At 39.7% G+C, this 26,736-nt stretch overlaps 1 protein-coding gene across 1 annotated transcript in view; it reads left to right on the forward strand.

Annotated features, from left to right (window-relative positions):
- LOC119773099 (neural-cadherin-like) overlaps window positions 1-26,736 on the forward strand; it is a 348,848-nt gene that overhangs the window by 284,439 nt on the left and 37,673 nt on the right. Inside the window, exons 21-24 of the mRNA XM_038269917.1 lie at window positions 854-1,297; window positions 1,373-1,703; window positions 2,405-2,498; window positions 23,724-23,908. Coding sequence (XP_038125845.1) covers window positions 854-1,297; window positions 1,373-1,703; window positions 2,405-2,498; window positions 23,724-23,908 — 1,054 coding nt within the window. The remainder of the gene's footprint in view (window positions 1-853; window positions 1,298-1,372; window positions 1,704-2,404; window positions 2,499-23,723; window positions 23,909-26,736) is intronic.

Genomic DNA, 26,736 nt, shown 5'->3' on the forward strand with positions numbered 1-26,736 from the left:
AAAGAAACAAAGTGGGGGTCTGGACCAGCTTCTGAGCATAGTCTCACTATCTACTATTGCCTGGAGATCCTCCTCAACTCTGTGTCACATTTAAAACTGGATGGTAGGAGAGCTTGTTCCTGGCCAGCCATGTTAGAATTATGCCATTTGGATTGCCTGGCTGCCTGTGTGTTTCCTGGATGGGGCAGCCTTTTACAGTAGCTTTTTGTATCTCTCCTGTCTCCTTGCACCCCAGTCAGCCTCCTCTGATGGCCACTCACACTGAGTCTGGTTCTGCTGAAGGTTTCTTCCTGTTAAAAAGGGATTTTTTTTCCTCTCCACTGTCACTACAAACATGCTTGGTGTGAAGGATTGCATTTGAGTCAATGACTCGATGCAATCATCTGGTTTTCCTTAGACAGAAAACTTGAATCAATTTGACTGTATGATCTGGTGAACTGTAAAGTGCCTTGAGATGACATTTGTTTTGTGATGACATGTGAAATGGCACTATATAAATAAACTGAATTGAATTGAATTGGTTTATCAGTGTGTTTCCCTGGTAGACATGTTCAGTGGCTCTGTCCAAATGTCCACCCCGGTGCTGTTGACATGTGACTCCTCCCATGCAGGGAGGAGTCACATGGCAAACGGGGAATGAAAAGTAGTGATCCTCTGTCTAAATGGTCAGTTAAATGAGTTCCACTATAAAGTCAATATATAACCCGCCAAACATGGTGGCATTTAGATGTTTGTGTGGACGTTCTGACAAAGCCAGTGTGTTTCCCTGGTAGAACTTTTAGAACTACACCAATTGGTCTATCAGTGTGTTTTTCTGTCTACTGCTAAATGCTGCACTGTCTCCGCTTACCAGGTGGAGGACTTGGACTTCTCCAGCTTTCTACACTGCGTGGTCGAGGTGGAGGATTACAATGATCATGCTCCAGTCTTCATTCCTCACTTTCTGGCTCTGGCACCGCTGCCTGAGGATGTAAGCGTGGGAACCAGCGTGGCCCATTTGGTGGCCAGTGACTCTGACTCTGGCCAGAACCGTGATATAGCCTACAGCCTGTCTGAGGACTCAGACCCAGAGGGCCTGTTTACTATTGACCAGTCCGGTCTGCTCTCTGTGGCCCGGCCCCTTGATCGAGAGAAGACGGCCCAACATCTCTTGGTCATCATAGCAACAGATCATGGCATCCCGGCTCTTACAGGAAGCGCTACCGTTCAGCTGCCTCTGTTGGATGTCAATGACAATGGCCCAGAGTTTGAGGCAGCCTACTCTCCTGTGGTCTTTGAGAATGTAGCCGGTCCGCAGGTAGGCTAGACTCCGACCTCAGGACTTAAGGGTTGTTGGCTGTAACTAAGCTTTCACCCTGTGCTTCCTCTTTAGGTGGTGAGGTTGAACCAAACCTCCACCGTCCTTCGAGCTGTGGACAGGGACTCTCCTGAGAACGGACCTCCCTTTCGCTTCAGCGTCCCTCCAGAGTACCGCTATAGTAATGACTTTTACCTCCAGGATAACTTGAACGGTTCTGCAACGCTAACAGCTCTCAGGACGTTTGACCGCGAACGGCAGAAAGAGTTCCTGCTTCCTGTGGTCATGAGTGACAGCGGGCATCCAGCCAAGACAGTGACCAGCACTCTGACTGTGACCATTGGGGACCAAAACGATCACGCTCACTTGGCCGGAGAGAAGCAGATATCGATCAACAGCCACAGAGGTGAGAAAAGCTCTGAGGATCATTTAAAACAGAAGCTTTCTCAATTTAATGCAGTGAGGAATGCTTTGATCTTTATATTGTAGAAACCAAACAAACTCTCCACAGATGCACAGCTCAACACAGGAGTGCTCCCTCCTCCTGAAAAGACTCTGCTATCCACCTACTCCCTAAAGACACTCTTTTGAGGACGAAAATGTACACATTTTGGACAAATGACACAAGTGGTTTTAATGGGGTGTGAAGGAATCCAGTTATTGCCACCCAGGAGGTCAAAACATCGCTTCTGTAAGCTAGGCCAATACCTACCCTAAGGACTCCCGATTACAGAGGCATTGGCCAGTTTCGGTTTAATTTGCTGGCCAACAACGACCTTAATGAATGCATGTTTTCTAAGCAATAACAAGGCTCTTGTTGGGCAACTCTAAAAAGCCCTGAGCTCCATGATACTCCAGATATTTTGAATTAAGAAAGCTTTCTGGATGGGAAGCGAAACGTCTATAAACTTGGAAACAAAGTCCTGGGGATTTTTTTACGTTTTTGGAATGACTATGACCTGGATGACTGAGAATCTTCACTAGCATAATAACCGGTATAAAGCAGATACCGATATGTCTACATGGAAATGAGGGCTAGGCAGCATGTTGGGTTTGGTTCTGTCTTTGATCAGGAGCAATCCAGCTGATCTATGCATTTTTCTTCAGGCCGTATGCCAACCACCGTCCTTGGAAAGATCTACGCTCCCGACCCTGATGACTGGGATAATAAGACCTTTGTGTTTGAGGGACACCTGCCAAGGTAATACCCAATCAGTGCTTTCTGTCTGGTTTTCTTCCTATTCAGGGTTTCTTTTTGTCATCATATTCAATCTGACAGAAATAAAGATGTCTTCGTGTTTATGTGGATAGATCAGAATTTAATCCTTTTTTAGCTGGAATATCATCATAAAACACCTACCTTTTTATTTGAATGGTCTGCAGATAAATGAAGCTTTAAGTGAAATAACTTTGCTTTAATGTGCATAATTTCATCGTCCAATCCAGGTCAGAGCAAAGTAAATTAGGTTCATTAAATAATCTGCTGGATGCTAAAGAATGAGCATAGATGCTAACTCTGGCCATGTTCACACAGCAGGCTAATGCTAGTCATATTTTGCCCATATGTGACTCATATCAGCAGCCTGAACAGCTGTGACCTTCTAACCTCATTAAATAATCAACTTTCAGCTCCTTTTTAATGTGGTACTAATTCAGATACGGATCTGATCGTTTTCCCTTCTCTGTTAATGATGATGTGAGCTCCCATCACACATGGATTCAGAGACACCAGCATCCACTGGTTCATTTCAACAGTGGTGTCAAAAGTACACACATAGACAATTCACTTTTGCAGTTTGAAGAAAACCTGCTTACTTCTGATGATTTCCTTAACCAATGAGTGTTTGAGTTATATAACTCATCAAATACACTAGATTTCCATATGTGTGGATGGTCAAAGATCTGCGTTTGATGGGACACATGACATGAAATAAATATATATAAACATTAAACCACGGGTAACCAATTAATCAGTGGGGTACGAATAAAGAAAATCATCAACCAGTAAAGGTCCAGAGACATTTTTAATGATCTGTTACTTTAAACACTATTTAACACTGAAATAAAATGAGGTATTTATGCATTCATGGTATACATTGAATTCTGAAAAAAAAAAAAGGAATTGCCAAAAATTGCATCCCGTGCTATCTCAGAGGAGCTGACACTTGTATGACCTGTATTCCTGTATATCCGTCAGTAGTTAAAGGACAAGGGTCAGCAAATGCAAATTCTGCCAGTAAAACAATGACAGCGCAATTGTCGCTGTATGATCTGAAGCCTCATTTGGAGCTTTTAAACAGGCCTTTGAAAAACTTTGATAATTTGCTGCTGTAATATTATAGATTTTTGAGAATAAAAAGTTAGTAGATGTGCATAATCAAAAAATAACAGAAACACAGTCATAGATTATTCCGTATTGTAAGAAAGCCCACACTGTTTCTGAATAAATACATTATTGTATGAGTTAAGTTCTGTTCCGTTTATACCTCTTTCCTTGTAAGTGTGAAATGTCCCATGCTCTTGAATGCACCATAGCTATCTGACGCTTGCGAATGCATCACACTGGTCTGTGAACGCTGTGCTGTGTAGATGCGCGTTTGATTTTCCACTTAAGACAAAGCTTTGCCGTTTCTAAACTGACGTTGGCTATCACTATTTATTGTTGTGTGTGAATAATGAGAAACTACAACAAATAAGTCATCCGTAACTTGGACAAAATCTTTGGATTTAATGTTCAAGTTCATAACACCCATACTGGGGATGCATCTCGGCAGGCGTGCACTTTTCGGCAGAACACCGGACCACGTTCGCTAATCCATGATCTCTGCATTAAACCAAAGCCAAGGGTAACGAGTAACGGTTGTTCTAAAAATGTAAGGAATAGAATGTACAGATGCTTGTGTGAAAATGTAATGAGTAGAAGTCAGAAAAGGGAGAAAAATAAGTAATGGAGTAAAGTATAGATACCTAAAAAGTGTACTTAAAAGTTTACTTAAGTACAGTACAGTATTTGTACTTCGTTACTTGAAACCTCTGCATTTCAACAAACTTCAGTGAACATCTTTAATTTTGGTCATATTCATAATTAGGCCTGCTTTCTGACATCTACCTTCTTGTGTTTGGAACTGATCAGACTGAAGTGGCATTTTTCTAGTGAGATAACAGAGGAATTGAGCATCATGCTCTACTTAGTGCATGCAGCATTTATCTAATCCCAGACGTTGTCTTGCCATCTCTTCCTGAACAGCTTCTGGACAGCTACCCCTCTACGAACTACTGGAGGGTTCTTCTTCGTTTTTAGTAGAAAATCATTAAGATATTTTTGTGTTATATATTTACTGAATCTTAAAACATTTTAAAGGAAAGGTCCAATCCCATTCAGCATACAAAGTTCTGAAATTACTTTAAGTATGAAATTATTACATACTGTTCGGCCTCAGCAGATGGCCGCTCACAGTGAGCCTGGTTCTGCTGGAGGTTTCTTCCTGTTTAAAAAGAGTTTTTCCTCTCCACTGTCGCTTCAAACATTCTTAGTGTGAGGGATTGCCTTCGAGTCACTGAGTCACTCATGCATTCAACTGGTTTTCTTTTGGAAAGAAAACTTTCAATCAATTTGACTGAATGATCTGGTGAACTGTAAAGTGCCTTTAGATGACGTGTTGCAAAATGGCTCTATAGAGATAAACTGAGTTGAATTGTACAATAAATGATAAGCGTTTTTAATTAAGAGTAATTTTATTGGAATCGCTTTACTGGAAGCATCCATGTTTGTGAAAGAACACTACTGCCACCTACAGGTTTGTGTGCGGTATCGGCTGGTAATCAACGCGCTATTATCCAAGTCATCTTGTTCATCTTATTCTTCCAAATGTTGGCTACATATTACTCATCTATTTGTTCTCTGGCCAGAAGTTCGTTGACAAATCCTCCCTCTTCAAGTTGGCAATCCAACGTCGAACCCGTCCGTGGAGGATCAGGAATAACTAATTGTTTTTTCACTTTTACCCGATGTATTCCAACATCCAACATGCCATGCACATGGGCATTGTCAGTTTCCCTATAGCTCTGGTTAATTTCAATGGTGAAGTCCTCTGGAAATCTTCAATAATTGTTGTTGATTGCAGATGTGTCTAGTAGTTCCCATGGATTTTGCTTGCAAAGCGGGGAGAATGGCGCTAGGCTTACCGCACCGTGATGTCACTCCCGGAAGATGGCAGGAGTGAGGTGTTACAATATTTGGGCAAATATGGCCGCTCCTAGACTCAGTGATCGCAACGAAAATTTTTGTTTTTATTTTTTTAAAGATTAACGCTAAATTCGTATAAATTTTATGTATAATTAATGACCCATTGGTTATCCTCTCTGACCGGACTTTGCCTTTAACAAACTCTTGAAGAATAGAAATAAAAGACATCAAGCCTGATGAAGTGTGCAGAAGGAGTGCCGGTCATTAACCACTGGGAGGGTTAAAGTGGACACCCACATTTGGGGAAGCCGCCACAGACTGCAGACAGGATCGACATTAGCCCCGCCCACCTGACTCTAGCTCCCTCTTTCATGACTTCATTAGAGATCCTTTCAGACCAAGCCAGGAGAAAAGGCTGCATCTCCTCAGAGTTCTATCGCAGTCACTTATTCAACGTATTTCCTCATTTTCCAGAGAATAACTCATGTTGGAAGCAGTTGTGACATTTTGATCAGAGTGAAGCAGCCAATAGAGCCGAACTCATCCTGCCCTCTGAGTCTGAGGAACGAAGATAAAAATAAAATATTTTTATGATGAATCTGCTGCACAGATGCCATTACATCTTTAAATTAATAAACATTTATTTATTCAACTATGTAATTTGCTGATTTAATGGCACATTTAAGTAGTTAATGGTGTATTAAATAAATAGATGTAAATTATTTAACAGGACATTTAATGGTTCATGTTAAATTGATTTATTTCATGATGCATTTATCTACTTATTATCCTTTAATCTTGCAACGTCAACATGCTAAATTTTTTTAGATATCTTTGTCAGATTCAGAACAGAAGGAGCCAGTATTCAAAGCGAGACTGACAGTGGGATAATTAAAAGCTTTTATGTAAGACAAAGAGGGTTGTGGATCTGCTATATCAGGGGCTAGGGTGTCTATAACTGGAAACTCTGTTGAGGAGAAACACAGGTTAGTAACCATGATAATCTGACGAAGGATGATTATCCATGTGAGTCAGTAACCTGGTTTAACAGTTCAATCTAACTCCATAGAACAAGGTAGGATCCGGCCAGTAGGCTCCCAACAAGATGTGGCAGATGCCGCTCAGAGTGTCCCAGATGCTGCAGCCCCGGAGAACATACAGGAGTCCGAAGCCAGGTCAGGCAAACAAATCAGAACAGGAACAGGCTGGTTCAGGGTTCCAGGGGCCCACAGACAGTTCAGGCAGGCCGTTCAGGCAGGAACAGGCAGGCTCAGTGGTTGAGAGGCAGAGGAGGTCAGGATCAGGAAATCAGAAACACCAAAGAACTCTAAACACACTCTCACCACTGGCTAGAGAGAACTAGATAATCTGGACCTTATAGCAAGACTCCTATCCCCCGATAGCTCATCGGGCACCCCATGATGGCAGGCCACTGCACACCAACCATGATGGGTTAAAGGCAGAGCGAAACTGAACTGTTGGCCTAGTGGGTTAGAGCAGTGTGCTTGTGCTCTGAGAAGGTTGCAAGTACGCAGTTCAAATCCCACTGACTCCACTCTGGGTTGAGCAAGACACTTAACCCCTGATGGCTCCGAAGGCACTGCACAATGGCAGCCCACTCCTCCCCAACGGGATGGGTTAAATGCAGACTTAATTTTTTTCCAAAGTGAGATCAATAAAGTTATTATATTTCCATCAGAGATGCAGCATGCTAAAGAGACACTAGTCATTCGATCTTTTTAGTCTCTAACCCCTTTAAACGTCTCTAATTATGAATAAAATCCTAACAGAACTTCCAGCAATGAATCACCATCTGCTAACTAATCCATATAAAACAGCATCAATCATCAGAGTTCTGGGCTTACTGAGAACAATGCTGATAAGAACATTATCAAATCTCTTGTTTACATTTTTAATCCTACATTTGAATCTAACAAACTAAACTAGTCAAACACATACATCTGTTAACTTTGGCTGTTTGAACAGGACTTTATGGAGCTTTCCACATTAGTCACAGTTTTATCATCAGTATGCAGCAACCTGAATGATCTGAGTTTGAAACAGAAAGGAATTAGAAGTGTTCGGTTCATCTAACAGCTGGTGTGGAGCCAGGGTCACAGCAGGGTCAGTTAAGAAATGGGTTTATACAAAAAAAAAAGCTTGTATAACTGCCGTTTACATAAAGACCCATGCTTCCCTAGATAAAGTGAAGCAAAACTACAACGACAGTAGCAGGTGGAGCAGCAGGTGAAACAGCAGGAGGGTCAGCAGGTTGAGGAGTAGCATGAAGGAGCAACAGGTGGAGGAGCCGCAGGTGGAGGAGCAACAGGAAGAACAGATAATTGAGCAGTATGTGGAGCAGCAGGTGGAACATTAGGTGGGGCAGAAGGAGTAGCAAAAGGTGGAGGAGCAGCAGTTGGATGAGCTACAGGTGGAACAGGTGGGGACTGTTCCAACCCGACCTGTAAACTGGGGAAGGTGACTGACGTCACAGTACAGTCACACTACGGTGACCAGACGTCCCCGATTTCTGGACCACCTGTCCACGGCTAAAGAAGTTCCCTGAAATTTCCCCAGTTTTACTGTTTTATGAACTTTAAACTTTATATTTAAATTTCAATTTCAATTTCAATTCAGTTTATTTATATAGCGCCAAATTCACAACACATGTCATCTCAAGGCACTTTACAGTTCAACCAGATCATACAGTCAGATTGATACAAAGTTTTCTATCTAAGGAAAACCAGTTGATTGCATTGACTCATTGACTCAAATACAATCCCCCACACTAAGCATGCTTGTAGCGACAGTGGAGAGGAAAAACTCCCTTTTAACAGGAAGAAACCTCCAGCAGAACCAGGCTCAGTGTGAGCGGCCATCTGCCGAGGCCGACTGGGGTTCAAGGAGACAGAAACAGAGATACAAAAAGCAGCTGTAAAAGGCGGCCCCGTCCAGGAAACACACAGCCAGGCAGACGAGCTCCAAGGCAGCTCCCATGCCAGAGGACGAAGAGAGCACATCCACTCAGTCACGGCCAGAGGAAAACAGGCCGATCTCCAACATCTATAAACAAGGGTGTTGATGGAAGCAGCACAGCTGATGTTTCTTTCCAGGATGACGTCACAGCCAAACAGGAACAGACGAGGCAAAGCTACTCTGAGGAAAAGCAGAGAGAGCAGAAGGTTAGAGATTGAACTAACAGATTCTGCAGAATAGGAGAACAGAGAGAGAATGAAGCAGAATGATGAAATGGGGGTCCCTATGTCCTCCAAAAGTCTAAGCCTATAGCAGCATAACTATAGAGATAGCTCAGGATAACCTGAGCCACCCTAACTATAAGCTTTATCAAAAAGGAAAATTTTAAGCCTAGCCTTAAAAGTAGACAGGGTGTCTGCCTCACGGACTAAAACTGGTAGTTGGTTCCACAGGAGAGGAGCCTGATAACTAAAAGATCTGCCTCCCATTCTACTTTTAGAAATTCTAGGAACCACTAGTAAACCTGCAGATTGAGAGCGAAGTGCTCTGTTAGGAACATAAGGAACAATCAGATCTCTGATATAAGATGGAGCTTGGCCATTTAAGGCTTTATATGTGAGAAGGAGGATTTTAAATTCTATTCTTGATTTAACAGGAAGCCAATGAAGAGAAGTCAGGATAGGCGAGATATGATCTCTCTTTTTAATTTTCATCAGAACCCTGGCTGCAGCATTTTGGATCAGCTGAAGGCTTTTAACTACAGTTTGTGGACTTCCTGATAGTAAAGAATTACAATAGTCCAGCCTTGAAGTAACAAATGCATGGACTAGTTTCTCAGCATCACCCCTGGACAGGATATTTCTAATTTTTGCAATGTTCCTCAGATGAAAGAAGGAAATTCTAGAAACCTCTTTGATATGGGATTTAAATGACAGGTCCTGATCAAAAATAACACCAAGATTTTTTACTTTATTATCTGAAATCAGTTTAATCCCATCCAAATGAAGTGACTGGCTAATCAGTTTCTTTTTCAGAGACTCTGGTCCAAAGACTATAACTTCTGTTTTATCTGCATTCAGAAGCAGAAAGTTAAGAGTCATCCAGGTTTTTATGTCTTCAAGACATGCCTGTAATCTATGTAATGGGTTAGCTTCATCTGGATTTATAGACAGATATAGCTGGGTATCATCAGCATAACAGTGGAAATTAATCCCATGCTGTCTAATAATTCTACCAATTGGGAGCATGTATAAAGTAAAGAGAATTGGTCCTAGCACTGATCCCTGTGGTACTCCACAGGTAACCTTTGAGCGTGTTGAAGATCTATCATTAACATGAACAAACTGAATTCGATCAGATAGATAAGATTTAAACCAGTCTAGTGCTGTTCCTTTAATTCCAACAAAATATTCAAGTCTTTCTAAAAGAATATTATGGTCAACTGTATCAAATGCAGCACTAAGATCCAACAGGACGAGCACAGATACAAGTCCATTATCTGAGGCCATGAGAATATCATTAGTGACTTTCACCAAAGCTGTTTCAGTGCTATGATGAGCTCTAAAGCCAGACTGAAACTCTTCAAAAAGTTCATTATGGTGTAAGTGATCGCAAACTTGTTTGGCAACTACTTTCTCAAGAATTTTGGATAAGAAAGGAAGATTGGATATAGGTCTATAATTGACCAAGTCATCTGGGTCAAGAGACGGTTTCTTAAGCAGAGGTTTAATTACAGCAACCTTAAAAGCTTTAGGTACATATCCCTGTAACAGAGATAGATTAATCACATCTAAAATGGAGGAGGAGATCAAAGGGAATACCTCCTTAAATAACCTGGTTGGAACTGGATCTAACATACAAGTTGAAGGCTTAGATGAAGACAATAATTTTGCTAATTCAGAGAGTTCAACTGGATCAAAGCAGTCTAAACCCGGTTCAGATTCCATGACTACCTCAGGTACAATCGCGGATAGAGGAGTGCTTATGATCTTATTTTTAATAAGATCAATCTTATTTATAAAGAATCCCATAAAATCATTGCTGCTAAGAGCAGGTGGAATGGACGGTTCAACAGAGCTATGGCTCTGGGTGAGTTTGGCAACTGTATTAAAAAGAAATCTAGGATTATTCTTATTCTCCTCTATTAATGAGGAGAAGTATGCTGCTCTTGCTTTACAAAGGGTCCTCTTATACAGCAGTAAACCATTTTTCCAGACTAGGAAGGACTCTCGCAGGCCTGTGGAGCGATATTTTCTCTCCAGTTTCCTAGCATTTTGCTTCAAAGTACGCAGCTCTGCATTAAACCAAGGAGCAAGCTTTCTATTTTTAACGGTTTTCATTTTCAAAGGAGCTGCGTTGTCTAAGGCAATACGCAGAGAACTAGCAACCCCATCAACAAAATCATCAACCTGTGAAGGGGAATAAGCTAAGCTTTTGCACTCTGCAGCACTGCTCAGTGACACAGAGGAGAGAGAAAGTGAAGCAGATTCTTTAAAATTTTTAACTGCACTATCTGATAAAGATCTACTAAAATTGAACCTTCTTTTGGGGGAGGAGAACTCTGTTAAAGTAATCCTGAAGGTTATTAGAAAGTGGTCAGAGAGGACAGGGTTGTGAGGAAATACTGTTATTTCTTCACATTCTATGCCGTATGTCAGCACAAGATCCAAAGTATGAAGATGAGAATGCGTGGGACTATTCACATTTTGAACAAAGCCAACAGTGTCTAAGATAGCATTAAAGGCTGCTCTTAAGCTATCGCCTTCAATGTCAGCATGGATGTTAAAATCTCCCACTATGATGACCCTGTCAGTATTTAATACCAAATCAGAAAGGAACTCTGAAAACTCATCTAAAAATTCAGAGTAAGGACCTGGTGGACGATACAAAGTTACAAAAAGAAGAGGTTTTCTTGCCTTGAAATTTGGATCAGGGAAATTAAGGGTTAAATGTTCAAAAGAGTTGTAGGTATTAATTGTTTTGGGAGTAATCAGTAAGTCAGACTGGAAGATTGTTGCTACTCCTCCTCCTCGCCCAGAACTTCTGGGGATGTGAAAATTTAAATAGCTTGAAGGAGTTGCCTCATTTATGCTCACATAATCCTCTTGCTGCAGCCAGGTTTCTGTAAGGCAAAACAAGTCAATGTGATTATCACAAATCAAGTCATTAACTAGTAGACTTTTAGAGGAAAGCGATCTTATGTTAAACAGACCGCATTTAATTGTTTTAACTTTTTCCCCAATTGGAGTTATTTTGATTTTAATTAGATTATCATGATTTACTCCTTTGGGAATCTTTGCTAATTTATTAGATTTTGGTCGTGGGCAAGACACTGTCTGGATGGAGTAAAGAGTGGGTAACAGTAGAGAAGCTGCAGAGATGTGTGTTAAACTACAACTCTGCTTCCTGGTCTGCACCCTGGGTGGTCAGGGTTTTGGAGGACTAATAAATGTGGCCAGATTCCTAGAAAGAAGAGCTGCACCATCCAAAGTGGGATGGATGCCGTCTCTCCGAATCAGACCAGGCTTTCCCCAAAAGGATTGCCAATTATTAATGTAGCCCACGTTGTTTTCAGGACACCACCTAGACAACCAGCGGTTGAATGACGACATGCGGCTAAACATGTCATCACTGGTCAGATCAGGGAGGGGACCAGAGAAAATTACGGAGTCCGACATTTTTTTGGCAAACTTACACACCGAAGCAACACTAATTTTAGTGACCTCCGATCGGCGTAACCGGGTGTCATTACCACCAGCGTGAATAACAATCTTACTGTATTTAACCTTATCCTTAGCCAGTAGTTTCAGGTAGGATTTGATGTCGCCCGTTCTGGCCCCCGGCAAACATTTGACTATGGTCCCTGGTGTCTCTAATGCCACGTTTCTGACTATGGAGCTGCCAATCACCAGAGTGGGCTTCTCAGTGGGTGTGTCACTGAGTGGGGAAAACCGGTTAGAAACGTGAACGGGTTGGTGGTGACCAGTGGGCAGAGATCCACGACTACGCTTTCTGCGTACAGTTACCCAATCGCCTGGCTGCTCAGGCACTTTTGGAGGACAGCTACGTGGGGGGCCTACTTTAACTCCTGGATGTTCAACAGCCTGAAGCCTGGATTCTAACTCTGACACCCTCGCCTCCAAAGCTACAAAAATACTACACTTATTACACATCCCATTATCACTAAAGGAGGCAGAGGAATAACTGAACATCTGACACAGAGAGCAGGAGAGAGGAGAGGAAGAAGGAAGAGTTGGAAAAGAGTCAAGGGAGGGAGAGAGAGAAGCCATAGCAATGCTAAGCTAGCGCTAGCCGAGGCTAGCTACTCCTTGCTATCAGAAATAAAACCGTGTGAAACTGACAAGTGCTCAGTAGAAAAGTGCAGCAGAAGGTGCTATGTTTTAAAGTAGTCAGTTAGAGTTACTTAGATACAGAGATATCACAGAGAAAATAACTTAACTTCAGATGGAGATCCTCTGAACAGCTGCACACTCAGTTAATCCAAACAGGAAGTGAACAGGTCCAAAAAAAAATCCTATCAAAATAATAACAGCTTATATAAAACAAAAAGTACAGCTGTATCTATGTACACATAAAGAGGTTTAGGTTGATTGTAAAAAATATATTCCTGTTAGGTTTCACTATAACTTTATAATGGAACAGATTATTTTTATGCTGGCCCTGAGAACTTATATTTAATTCATGTATCCATGTAATGTCAAAACATGTATTTTTGGTGTGCCTGCTTCAAGCTGCTCATAAGGATGGTCAAGATTTATAGATTTATTTTAATGGTTGTAATTTAATCTGAATATAAAAATTAGAATTCAAACTTCTGAAAGTACTTTAAGTATGAAATAATTACATACTGTTCAGTGCGCTGTTTTTAATTAAGATTATTTTTCATTTGAATGTGCTTTACTGGAGACCCCCCACTTGCGAGGTGCCCAATTTCCTGCGGCCCCAATTCAACTCTGTTTACATGCATGGTTAATACAACTGCTCATTATTTGTGCACATTAATTATGTTTTTGATAAAAATCCTTTGCTAAAATGCCATCAGAAAGTTGATAATATCAAGTATGTCTCAGCACAGGAAAAGAAATCAGCTAAGTGAGTTTAGTGCTTGGAAAAATCTTTCATTCTTTTAGAGACAGCATGAAAAGTCAGCTGAGTACAAAACAGAGAGGAAAACAAGAAGAAAAGGAACAACAAGAGAGGAATAAAACCTAGAACAGATAATGGATGTCTATTCTATTAACATTTCTCTATCTGTATAATTGGTCTATTTTATTATTTTTTTCTTCTCGATTCAGAAGGCTCCCTGCCTGTTTTTGCCTAGGGCCCCAAATTTCCTAAATCCGCCCATTTTTATCTCCAACCTGGAAATGTTCCCAGATTGGAGTTCAGAAATGACCTTATGCCACAGCATGTTCCATCTGAAGGATCCTTTACTTCTTAAAGATTTTCTACTTCTTTCTATCTAAAAATTAAACATATATAACATATATATATATATATATATATATATATATATATATATATATATATATATATATATATATATATAATTTTTATTTTTTTTTAATATATATATATTCTCTTTATATATATATGTATGTATATATATATATATATATATATATATATATATATATATATATATATATATATATATATATATATATATATATATATATATATATATATATATATATATATATGTGTGTTATATATGTTTAATTTTTAGATACATATTTCTTTTTTTTTTTTTTTGCTCAAATAATAGTTTTCCGCCTAACAGGGTTTGGAGATTTTTGGACTGGATGTTAGATATTGACACCATTTCAGAAGATTAAAACATTTTTTCCCCTGAGTATTTTTTCTTCCCATTAGGCACCTAGATACACCTGCCTGTCTGCTATATTTTCATGAAACCAGGAAGACATGGAAGGAAAAACAACCTGAACCTGATTGTTTGTTCGGTTCCCAGCAGGCCGCCATGCCTGCTCACATCAGTGCACATGTGTGGCTCTTTATCAAGCCAGATGCTGGAGGAGATGGTGTTCATACACTCGACATTCTTGCATTATTTTGAAGCTGTGATCCAAAACAGGGAAAAAGCAGATAACACCTGGTAGATTGACAGAAATGATTGCAGGCAGGAAACTTTGCAAAAACACTGCCATCTTTCATTTAACTTTACTGACATTAGAGTTACCATATTTACTGAGTATTCAATGAAAATCCCTCCAACTTCAGAGATTGTCTTTGGGATATTCAGACACACTTCATAATCTCTGCTCTGTTTGCTGAAACCTGTTAGCTGCAAACAAAATATTACCCAAACATAAACACCTTTCCTTGAATCTTTTATTCTAAAATAAGTATTTAAAGAAGCGTTTGGTCAGCAAAGAATAATCAATGGATCATTATTTATACCTAAACTCAATTTAATGGTTTTAGTGTTAATCAGTAAAAAAATAAAAACAATAATTTTCGTTGCGATCACTGAGTCTGGGAGCGGCCATTTTTGCCCAAATATAGTAACACCTCACTCCTGCCATCTTCCAGCAGTGACGTCACGGTGCAGTAAGCCTAGCGCCATTCTCCCCGCTTTACAAGCAAAATCAATGGGAACGTCTAGACACATCTGCAATCAACAACAATTATTGAAGATTTCCAGAGGACTTCACCGTTGAAATTCACCAGAGCTATAGTTAAACTGACAATGCCCACGTGCATGGCAGTTGGATGTACTAATAAATCGTGTAAAAGTGAAAAAAAAATTGTTATTTCACCTTGCCGATTCCTGATCATCCACGGACGGGTTTGTTGTTGGATTGCCAACTTAAAGAGGAAGGATTTGCCATCGAACTTCTGGCCAGAGAAAAAACACGTAATATGTAGCCAACATTTGAAAGAAGAATGTTTTCAAGATGACTTGGATAATAGCGCATTGTGACAAACACCAGATACAGCACTGGGACTTGATCAATAGCCGATACCGCGGCGTGACGTCACAAACCAGTAGGTGGCAGTAGTGTTCAATTCAATTTAATTATTAAGAGCCAATTCTCAATACATGTCCTTTTAAGGCACTTTACAATTCACAAGATCATCCAGTCAAAATGATTTAAAGTTTTCTCTCTAAGGAAAACCAGTTGATTGATTTTTAACAGGAAGAAACCTCGAGCAGAAACAGGTGAAGTGTGTAGTAATGAATAGTAGTATTCTTTGACAAACATGGATGCCTCCAGTAAAGCAAATTCACATGAAAAATACTCTTAATTAAAACACTGATCATATATTGAACGGTATGAAATAATTTCATATTTAAAGCACTTTTAGAAGTTTGAATTCTGAATATGACTTTTCCTTTAAACATTAGTCAGATTCAAAATTTTGAATGGGTCATCATGTCTATAAATATGACTCCCTATGGGTGTTTTCAGGTGTGGTGGGCGGTACCGGTGGGGATAGCAGTGATGGTGTCTGATGTGGCCGAGGCTCATTGAAGCAATGTTTCAGTCGTGTGATCTGAGGAAACAGTTGTAAGACAGAATGACTGACAGTGTGTGATGTGTTGGACTGGTGGGGAACCAGCTAGGTTGACCTGGCTGACGGATGTCCTCTACTAAGATTACTACTGAGAGCCATGAAAGTAACCAGGAAGGGGACCTTGGCTGACTGATACACCTCACCAGCCATCAGGATGCTCTCAGAGCCAGAGTAATGCTGTAGGCTAGGCTCTGCTGGGAAAACTTGAGAACTTTACTTTGACACATACTCCCTACCGATGTTGATTTAATGGTCAGTTAAAAAACCTTAAGATGCAGCAAAGAAGAAAAACTATTTTATTAGTTGGTCAGAGGAGCGCCAGAGAGAATGAGATGTTAGCTTGACCATACATTTTCCCTGGATTCAACCTCCAGATTTCAGCCTAACTTTCAGGGTTTTAGAGGCTGGATGGTTCAGGCCTGATTCAGTAGCAAAAGAAGAAAACACCACTAACCTGTTAATGTTTTATCTGTTGCTTCACATAAAAAGTCAAACCCTGAGTCCTCTCTCAGACCATGTTGATCATACTTTTGAAGTTATTTAATTTGTTCTATAATTTCAATGATTAAATACAGTCAAATGTAAAAGTCTCTGATCATTGTTTCTCTATTTTCCTCCTCACATTGTTTTTTTCTATTTCCTTCCCTCTCTTTCCTCTGCCGTGTCTGTTTAATATGTGATTTTGTTCCTTCAAGGCTATTGGATGAGGAGACTCTGGTCCTTGTTGATTCTCTTTCCAAGAAGTGACAATAAGCTGATTAACGTTTAGCTCACAAACATGGACACACACAAGGTTACAGATCACAAGACATAACAAGATGATTTTGAATTTTTAAGGTCAGCTGGATCCCCATATGGGCAAAATTTCTCACTTCTGCCTTGGATTGAGCCTTTATAAAGTTAATTGTATAATATATTATTTATTTATGTATTTATTGTTTTTTCTTTAATATGGAGATATCAGCATTCCTTCAACCATTGATTAATGTCTAATATCACCTCCTTACTGGTCAGTTTTAAAAAGTGGGTGTGTTTTCATTAACCTAACCAGTACTAGTGCATAGCTAACACTAACTATTAACCTAACCATTACTAAAGCATAGCTAACACTAACTATTAACCTAACCATTACTAGAGCATGGCTAACACTAACTATTAACCTAACCTTACTAGAGCATAGCTAACACTAACTATTAACCTAACTATAACCAGTGCATAGATAACACTATTACCAGAACATAGATAAAACTAACTATTAACCTAGCCATTATCAGTGTGTAGCTAACACTAACTATTAACCTAACTATTACCAGACCATAGCTAACCCTAACTATTAACCCAACCATCACCAGAGCATAGCCAACCCTAACTATTAATCTAACCAGTACCAGTGCATAGCTAACCATATCTGTTAACCTAACCATTACTAGTGCATAGCTAACACTATTAACCTAACTATTACCAGTCCATAGCTAACATTAACTATTAACCTAACCATTGCCAGTGCATAGCTAACACTATTAACCTAACCATTACTAGTGCATAGCTAAAACTAACTATTAACCTAACCAATACAGAACATAGCTAACAGTAACTATTAACCTAACCAGTACTAGTGCGTAGCTAACACTCTCTGTTAACCTAACCATTACTAGTGCATAGCTTACACTAACTATTAACCAAACTATTACCAGTCCATAGCTAACACTAACTATTTACCTAACTATTACCAGTCCATAGCTAACACTAACTATTTACCTAACTATTACCAGAGCATACATAACCCCAAATATTGACCTAACCATTACCAGAACATAACTAACCCTAAGCTTAACGTAAATTTCATATTTAGGCCTAAGAAATTAGAATATGCAGAATGTCATCAAAGTGATGCAACACTTTGATGACATTCTGCATCACTTTGATGACATTTGATGACAGAGAAAAGTAAAAACTACTCACTCTGATCCAGAAACAGCAGTGCACACAAACATGTGAGGACTGTGAACTGATTTAGTTACTGCCTTTTTTCCCAACCCTGATTTTCATCCCAACTAGTATCACTAGGCCTACGTTCTAAACCAAGGCCTTAAGTCAGCTCCAAGCGTACCTCTGGACCAACTCCTGCATTTAGAAAGGGGGTTGACCGCCTTAGGGCCAGGCTTTGGTCTTCATAAGGCCTGCTGGTCCCCAGAAGGTTGGTAAATATATCAGGTCTTAAATAGATACAAACGCACACTTGAAAATTCTGATGTTTACACAGCTGCACAAATAATCAAAAGATCAAAGGTCATGCAAACACTGGTTTATATTCACTAATGCCGTCTGTCTGCACTGCTGCCAGATGCAGCCAAGTGTTAGATATGGGTACCAGCGTCAGACACAAGCTGCTCGGGTCTTTGTAGACTGAGAAATATTTCCTGTGATTTGTTTGAACTACAGCAGCATGATATGTTGACCATAAAACATCTGGTAACAATATGACGCTGCAAAATAATGCAAAGAGTGTAAAAATTTTTAAAAATCTAGGTTATTTCCTTTATTCTTTTAGGGAAAATAGAAGCTTTTTAAGTTTTTTATGGCTCGATATCTGATGAGATTCTATTTCTTTATAGTAAATATATGCTTGACCAAAGTGCTTTACACTACATTCAGTCAGGGGCGATTTTAGGATATTAGGGGCCCTGGGCAAAGACAGTCAGGGGGCCTTCTGAATTGAGAATGCTACACATAAAACAGACCCATTATAGAGATATGTGTATAAAAAGTCGCTAAATATAGCAACAAAAACGCTAAGTTGCATATGCACAAATAAGGAATAGTTGTATTAACCACACATGTAAACCAGAACAAGTGAGCAAAGCGTGGAGCGACTGTTGGAGTGGAGCAGAAGATATATGGTTGATCGCAGAGTTTTCAATTCAAAGGCCAGAGCGAGGATTTTGCTCTGCTCCAGTTCGCTCCGTCAATTAAAAATGTTGGATTATAAAATTTGTAAAATAACATTTGTTTGATTGATTGATTGACTTAAATCATAGGCCAATGCCAATGCTGTAGTATCTGTCCATAATCTGTAATAGTCTATGTTTCTACTTTACCACAGAATCGGCGAGAAGAGGATTGCATATTGTGTGATAAAAAGTGGAATAAAATATCATAAAAACATACACTAACCATACTTAACAATACAGAGTGGGTTTTCATAAAATGATCGTTGTGGTTAGAGCCTGTTTTTGAAAATGGATCGCATACATGCATTATAGGCTATTATCTCATTTGCAAAGGGATGCGAAGTGACCTTTTTTATGTAGTCTAGTAAAATGAATGAATAATTAAATATTAAAGGCGGCGCAACATGAATGGAGCAAGGCGTTACGTTCACAGCTGGAAACGATAATTTAACAGCCAGTTAAATAAGATGTACACATGTATAGGTCACATCATTGAATCAGACGCTGGGTGTCCCAGGCATAATTACATGAAAGAAAAATGTCAGAAAATGCCTCCTCCTGAAAATTTTAGCAAGCCTGAAACAATTTTGCACCAGCGGCAGCAAAATTAAGGTGAGTGCGAAGCGTCCTGGATCAACTTTGAGTGGCAGAGCAAACATCCTCCAGAGCGGGGAGCAGGAATTGTGCGGCACTCCGCTCAATTCACATGCTGTGATGTAAACAGAATTTTACATGATCACTATCAGTAGCTAATGCTAAGGAAGTGTCTTGCCCAAGGACATATAGAAACTGAAAGCCAGAGCTGGGGCTTGAACAGACAACCCTCTGGTTGCAGGGCAAAATCCCCCAGCCTACTCCACTGTTGCCCTTTATCTAAAAGAGTAACTGCTGGAATTCTGATATGATTAAATCTGACATCCAGAAATCATGAAACAGGGTTTAATAAAAATTTGGGTATTAATAAAATCATATCTAAGGCATGAAGTACACTTCATACAATGTTCTCTAGATTAATTAAATGCATCACTTGTCTCTACAAGTTGATTACTGTTTGATTTGCTAAGACTGCCTCAGATTTCCTCTGTAATTACAGCAAATGAGACAATTTACTGTACTAGGGCAGCATTGATTTGAAGAATCAAGTCGTATTGTCTCCCCACTTAGTTTGGGTTTTAGATTTTCTCTCTTGAAAAGAAAGGCTTCAGTTATTTCATCACCTCTCGTTTTTTCCTAAATTGTAAGAGCTAACAAACAGCATTACACAAAAAAGCAAAAAGGGATAAAAGGAAAAAGATGGGATTAATAATACCAAGGTTGGCACAATATTCTTCATGTTTTGTTTCTATCTCGAATACCCTGAGTGAGTGCTGAGAGTGGGTTGGTATGCAACCGCACGCAGTAAAATCACTTCTACCCATCAGGACTTTACTCCATTGAATGTCTAAAGAGGTCATGCAGTCAGGGGACCATGCAAAAATACAGCAAGATATTTACTACAGAAATGTAATAAAAAATGAGTGGAGAATCTGCAATCTAATCTAATATTGTCTAGAAATTTTTATATTTATATAGGCAGTTATAACAAAGCTGTATTGCAAAACGTTCTCGTCTTGTAGGACAGCTTCCCTTTACAGTTTTCCTTAGATAGAAAACTTTGTATCGATTTGACTGTAGGATCTGGTTGAACTATAAAGTGCCTTGAGATGACATGTGTTGGGAATTTGGCGCTATATAAATAAACTGAATTGAAATTGAATTAATGTACCTGCTAGCTTACAAACTATAGGGGTAGAATGACTGGTCAAAGCAGATAAAGGGGCCGCTAATGTTGAAAGGTTCTTAAAAAAGCAACGCTAGAACTAGGGTGGCCATTTCTATAGCACCAAAAAGGAGGACATTGTGCGGCATATCAATAAATTACTAAAGTGTACATAAGAATCGGTTAAAGTTACATTTTTACTACAATTCTTCGTAGTTTATAGAGGATGCTTCTGTAGCTGAATAGAACAGAATATTAAAGAAATGTAAAAAAGAATGTATTTATTTAATACATTGTTTTGAGCACCGAGATGAATCTTTAAAGTGCAGAATACCACAAAGCATAAGATGTGTGGACTTAAACATAAAAAAATCTTTTTAACAAGAAACATTCATAATAAAATAGCCTAATATTTGTTTAAACAACAAAAGAGATTGTAGAAAACACATTCAACTGCTCTAAAAGTATAGCTTTATTTCTAAGAGCCTCAGTCTTTTGGGAACTTATCTTAAGTGTCTGTGTGTGCAGCAGACGTGTCTTTATGGTCATCCCTTTAGCTATGGGCGAATCACTGAAATCCACTTTCACGTCACAGTCTACACTTCTGTAGGACTAGTGATGTTTTATAGTATAGTCCACCTTGCAGCTCTGCACAAGTTATTTTAGCATCCAGGGGCGACAAAACTTAATGTAAAAGCCAACATTGAAGAGTTTGCTGCCGCACGTTTATTAATTTTATGTTAATCTGTACTTGCACGCCGTTCAATTGCAGCTTTTCCTCGACTGCTTACGCCAATATCGCATAAACAAAGTGGCAGAAACCATGGAATGAATCTCCACTACCGTTTGTCATAAATTCACACTCTTTTGTCCATTCTGGGTTAAATTCCTGGTTTTGACAGGACACTAACATTAATACTTAGCATCAGTAATTCTGATCCTTGTTTACTTTTGTAACCAATGACAAGCAGATCTTTATTTGACACGCTGCCACTCTTAGCCAATCATATGTTAGATCAGATAGTGATGCATTTTTGATTATTGGATATTGTGCTGCAGCCCAGCAAAAAAATAAAAATAAAAATCTGCTCTACAAGCCTAGTGCCTCATAAAGGAGGACAAATACACATCCGGCTAGATGCGGCGCCTGACGTCAGTGTAATGATCCAGTCAGAAGACTTTTCAGACAGTGCAATGAAAATCCGGACTGTCCGCCCTAAAGCCGGACCTGTGGCCACCATAACTAGAACCCTGCCATCCCAAGGAACCAACAGGCCCTCTTCTATTGGAAAGAAGTCAGAAATAAACTACCTTTGCATCCACAGGTTGTTGACCAGGATAGATAATGGCACTTTTTCAAAACTCACACTTTGAAAGATTGATGATCAGTGCGGGTAAGGGGTGGGCATCAATGACTGTAACCTTGGGCTTCCACCAGCTTCTATGCTCAGTAAACATGAAGAACTCCATGGGCTACAACTTGGAATGCAAAAAACATTTTAATCAGACACTCTACTTCCTGTTTCATAACTTCCCTTTTTGTTGGACAGACAACATATGCTCGTTGTTATATAGGTGCCTTAGTCACTTTGGACAACTTTGGGAAGACCAAACACTGAAAAAAATTTCACCAGTGCTTTTGTTATAACCGGAGTAGTGATTGTCCGCTGGGTCATGGCCTCTGGACACCTGGTAGTTTCCCATAAGTAAAATTGTTTGAAGGTCAGGAAAATGATGGTGTGACATAGTAGTGCAATGTGTTGTTTTCCTTCATTGGATTGTGGTAACACATTAGCAGACTGCTTTAGCTCAGCAGCTGGCATCACTACATTCATCTGATCCTTCTAACCAACCCTCAAATCCTACATCCTCTGTAACCAGCCCCTTCCGCTCCATCCCGCTTCACTCCAGACCGCCTGCACAAATCAAAGCCTACAGCCTCCACTGTTGCTCCCATCCTGCTCAGCTCTTACTTCCTTGGAGCATGCAAAATATTATTATTATCATTAAATTCATAGGAGCAAAATTTATGGAAATAAATTATTAATTTAAAATTACACATTAAAAAAATCCCCATCAGCATCCAGCATATGTGCAGTTTCTGCCCAAATATTTATTTTTTTGTTGTGGATTTTTTTTAACAGGGATAACAAGGATCATATATGGGTTTTATGAACTATGCTTGTTCTCTACTTCCAAAGTCAGCATCTCTACATCCATCCCTGTAATAAGAAGTTTGTTTTGAAGCTGTCAGATTCAGTCTTGGAAATTTTGACTGGATTTGATTAAACGTTTAAACCTCTTGGTATAAAATAGGTATTTTGATGGAGATGAGAAATCAGCTTCCTGGTTTGTTGAAGTACCAAAAGTTTGCATCCAATCATTTAATTATTCAGTCTTAGTTTTTGGGAATATATAAGTATTATGCTGTAATTTGTCCAAATCTGTCGTTAGTATATTAATTAATTAACAAACCGGATTTTTTCAATGTTCTCTTTTGTGGTTGGTGTGATTGTAATCGCGGATCTTTACCTGGCCGGACTGGAACAGAGCAAAATGTAGCTCGGCTCTGTGTTTTGACAGTGATGGACGGAGAAGTAATACATGAATAGTGACGTGCGGAGGAGTAGCGGTGGATGTGGAGCAGTTCTCATTGATTAAAATGATGGACAAGTACTCCGAATGCCGTACGTGAGATGGGCGGGGCGGAAACCAAGGATGTGGAATCTGGGATTAATTACATGGGCTTACATCAAAGCCAAGTCCATCCAATCTTCAGTCTTTGTTCTGCTGAATAAACATTCAGAAGTTATCATATAGGTTTTTCTGTTTTTCTCAGATGTTCTAACTACTCTAATAAATCTGCTTATAACCTTGAAATGTTTGAGTGATATTATTTTTATCCAAGCTCTAGAAACTAAAGGAGGGTGTGCTTTCTTTTCCTATTTCTTAAAATGTTTCTGTTTTTTTTTTTTTTTTTTTTTTTTCCCTCAGTTACTTCATCCTGAACAAGCGGACTGGGTTTCTCATCATCAAGGAAAACACCCCTCCTGGCACCTACCAGTTCCAGGTCCGCGTGTCAGATGGAATTTGGCCTGACGCCGTCTCCACCGTTAGCGTCCACGTCAGAGAGCTGCGAGACGAGGCTATCTACAACTCAGGGTCCCTTCGCCTGGCAGGTAAGGTGGACCCCCCTAAACCCTCTCAGTTCCTTCCACCTCTGGTATGACTGGCAGCTACAGTCCTCACTGAAGACACCTTAACACATCTTGGAAACATAGGCTGTTTCTCAATTCACAAGAACGTGAGTACGGACTAATATCCTCACCAACTATGTTCTTGAGAAGGACACAGGAAAGTATGGGAGAATGGGAGAATGCAGCATAAATATGGGTCAATTGCAGTGTTGCCAACTCAGCGACTTTGTCGCTATATTTAGCGACTTTTCAGACCCCTCCAGCGACAAATTTTCAAAAAAGCGACTAGCAACAAATCTGGCGACTTTTTACGGTGTCACTGGCGGCTTTTGGAGACTTTTACGTAAAAGCATGTATCGTTCCTACTTTTGTCCTCCAGTGGCAACTGCTGCCGTGGGGCGCCTCCCCCATCCCAACCCCATTCTCCGGCTCCCACAGGAGTCCCTCTCAGCGCTGCAGTCAGAGCCGCAGGATGTTTACCCTCAGCGTCCAGACTGCAAATGAAGCGCGCATGCGCCGGGATTGACGGCGCAAATTGATCACGCGGTGCCGCTCCACCCTGACTTACATTCAAGGCGGGAGCGAGCGGGATGTAAATGTAACATGTTATTTGGTCGAAAATAAATAACTGAATTTGAAATATTTTATCTTAAATAAATAACAGCATTTGATTCACACAGCCACAGACAGTCACTTAATCACCTTGTCCATTGTGTGAGTAAAAACACTGTTATATAGTATTTTTACTCACTTTTTTTGTCTTTCTGTACCGACATTATTTTTCCCACAGCATCAATAACATGCACATCACTTCCTGTGGCAGATTATGCAAATTAAGCGATTACGTCATTTAGCGACTTTTAGCACTGCCAATAGCTACTTTCCTTACTGAGGAGTTGGCCACACTGGTCAATTGGAACAGAAGCGTACTCATGACGTTACAACACCCTGGGCTTATCTGGAGCTGCATTTCACCTCCTGTTATTACTGTTTTCTAGATAATAATAATTTCTTACTGTTTCATTTAGTGGGGGAATAATAATGAACACAGTCAGATAAACATAAATCACATGAACATTTTGCCAAATAAAACAAAAAACCTCCATCAGAGCCTATGCAGAGAGAGGGCTGCCGCAGACCGCCTAAAGTTAGCCCTGGCTGCCGTTAGCCTCGGAGGTCTGCTGGTTGCCACAGTCCTCTCATCATCAGATCATTTTTTTAAATTATGCACTATATCAGTAAATAGGCCATATAGTGAGGCTTAAAGGTATGCTTTCGCCTCAAATTATCTTAGAGAATTGGCTGTTCCAACCTTTGCATTTCCAAATTCTCCCCTAGTTATGCCTGACTTTACACTAGTGAATACAGTTAATATGATTGGTCGTTTATCAAGGGGGCGGCATTGTCATGGCGGAAGGTTCACAAGCAAGCTTGGTTGTGAGCTTGTTTTTTTTTAACATTTATATACATGTTTAAGCCAGAATTATTTGAAATTTGAATATGACTTTCCTACGACTTTAAACATACTTTTATAGAACTACGGCAACAGAAAAGAGAATTTTTAACTTAATACTCTGAGCTCTGTGAGCCCTAACCTGGACCCTGCTGCTACTGCAGTGCATGCTGGGACAGCTGTCAGTCTCAAGAATGGACAAGTCTGCGCTGATGCATCCTGGGTAAAAATGGAGGGGCGAAAAGAACATCTGGGGACTTAAACTGTTCTTGTTCTTGTGAATTGGAACAGTGCTAGGGCTGAGGCTGATAATGTTTTTCGAGCACATGAGAACGCACAAGTACACATATTGGGAAACGGCCACTATCTGGAATTGTATTGATGTACTGTAAGACATTTCCATCCGTTAAGGCAGGGGTCGGCAATCCAAACTGTTCAAAGAGCCATATTGGAGCATAAAACAAATCTGTCTGGACACGCAAAAATGTAAAAAGTTTTTTACAGTATAAGCCTCATATGGCAACATGGGCTCTAAGCGTATTAGCCCACAATAAAAAGGACTATGTGGGATTAAATATGTAAAAAGCATTTATGATTAATATTTATCAAGAAATAAATTTCACATCATGTGACTACTCTGCTGCATGATATTTGGTGCTTTAAGTTTAAATTCCATTCAAATATTAATGTATTAGGTTTTGTAGCATTGATGAAACTATAGAAACATAATAAAGAAATCTGATTTTTTTTTTTTTTTTTAGATTTTTGTTATTTTTATTTTGAGGATTTGGGGAAAAAAATGAAAGAAAGTTCACATACCTGCATCAGAGCACTACCTGTTCGATCTGTGAACGGTTTTCTATGCTTGCAGCAAAACTAGCAGCAGCAGTGGAGTTTAGAGATGCAATCCACTTCTTCAATTTATTTCTGCTCTTATTTATCCAGAAGTTCTGCAATCGCACTTTTTTTCTCACTCCCAAAATGGTGGTCAGCTGCATATTTAACATGCCTTTCCTGGAAAAGCCTTTGGTCCGTTCTTCTTTCCCCCAAAACACATCATTTCAAATCTGGTCGGGCCATCATAGTCTTGATTAAGCCTAGAAATAGTTGTTTAAAACTGGGCTGTGTTTTGTTGCTCTGATTTTTCTCCCTCTATACTCCAATAATCAATGTTGAAGAGGCGTTGCAAAGCCAGCTTTTAACGCCTTTTTAACAATCTGAAAATTATGACTTTTCACCTTTTACTTTTCAACCAAATCTAGACATTAGCCTGGCACCGCACAGCACCGTGCCGCAGGCTATGACATAAATCTTTGTTGACAGAAATGTTTACCTTTATTGTTTAAATGTATTTATC

The sequence above is a fragment of the Cyprinodon tularosa genome, unplaced genomic scaffold (assembly GCF_016077235.1).
Source record: "Cyprinodon tularosa strain WSP-4 unplaced genomic scaffold, ASM1607723v1 ctg741, whole genome shotgun sequence".
Taxonomy (NCBI): Eukaryota; Metazoa; Chordata; class Actinopteri; order Cyprinodontiformes; family Cyprinodontidae; genus Cyprinodon; species Cyprinodon tularosa.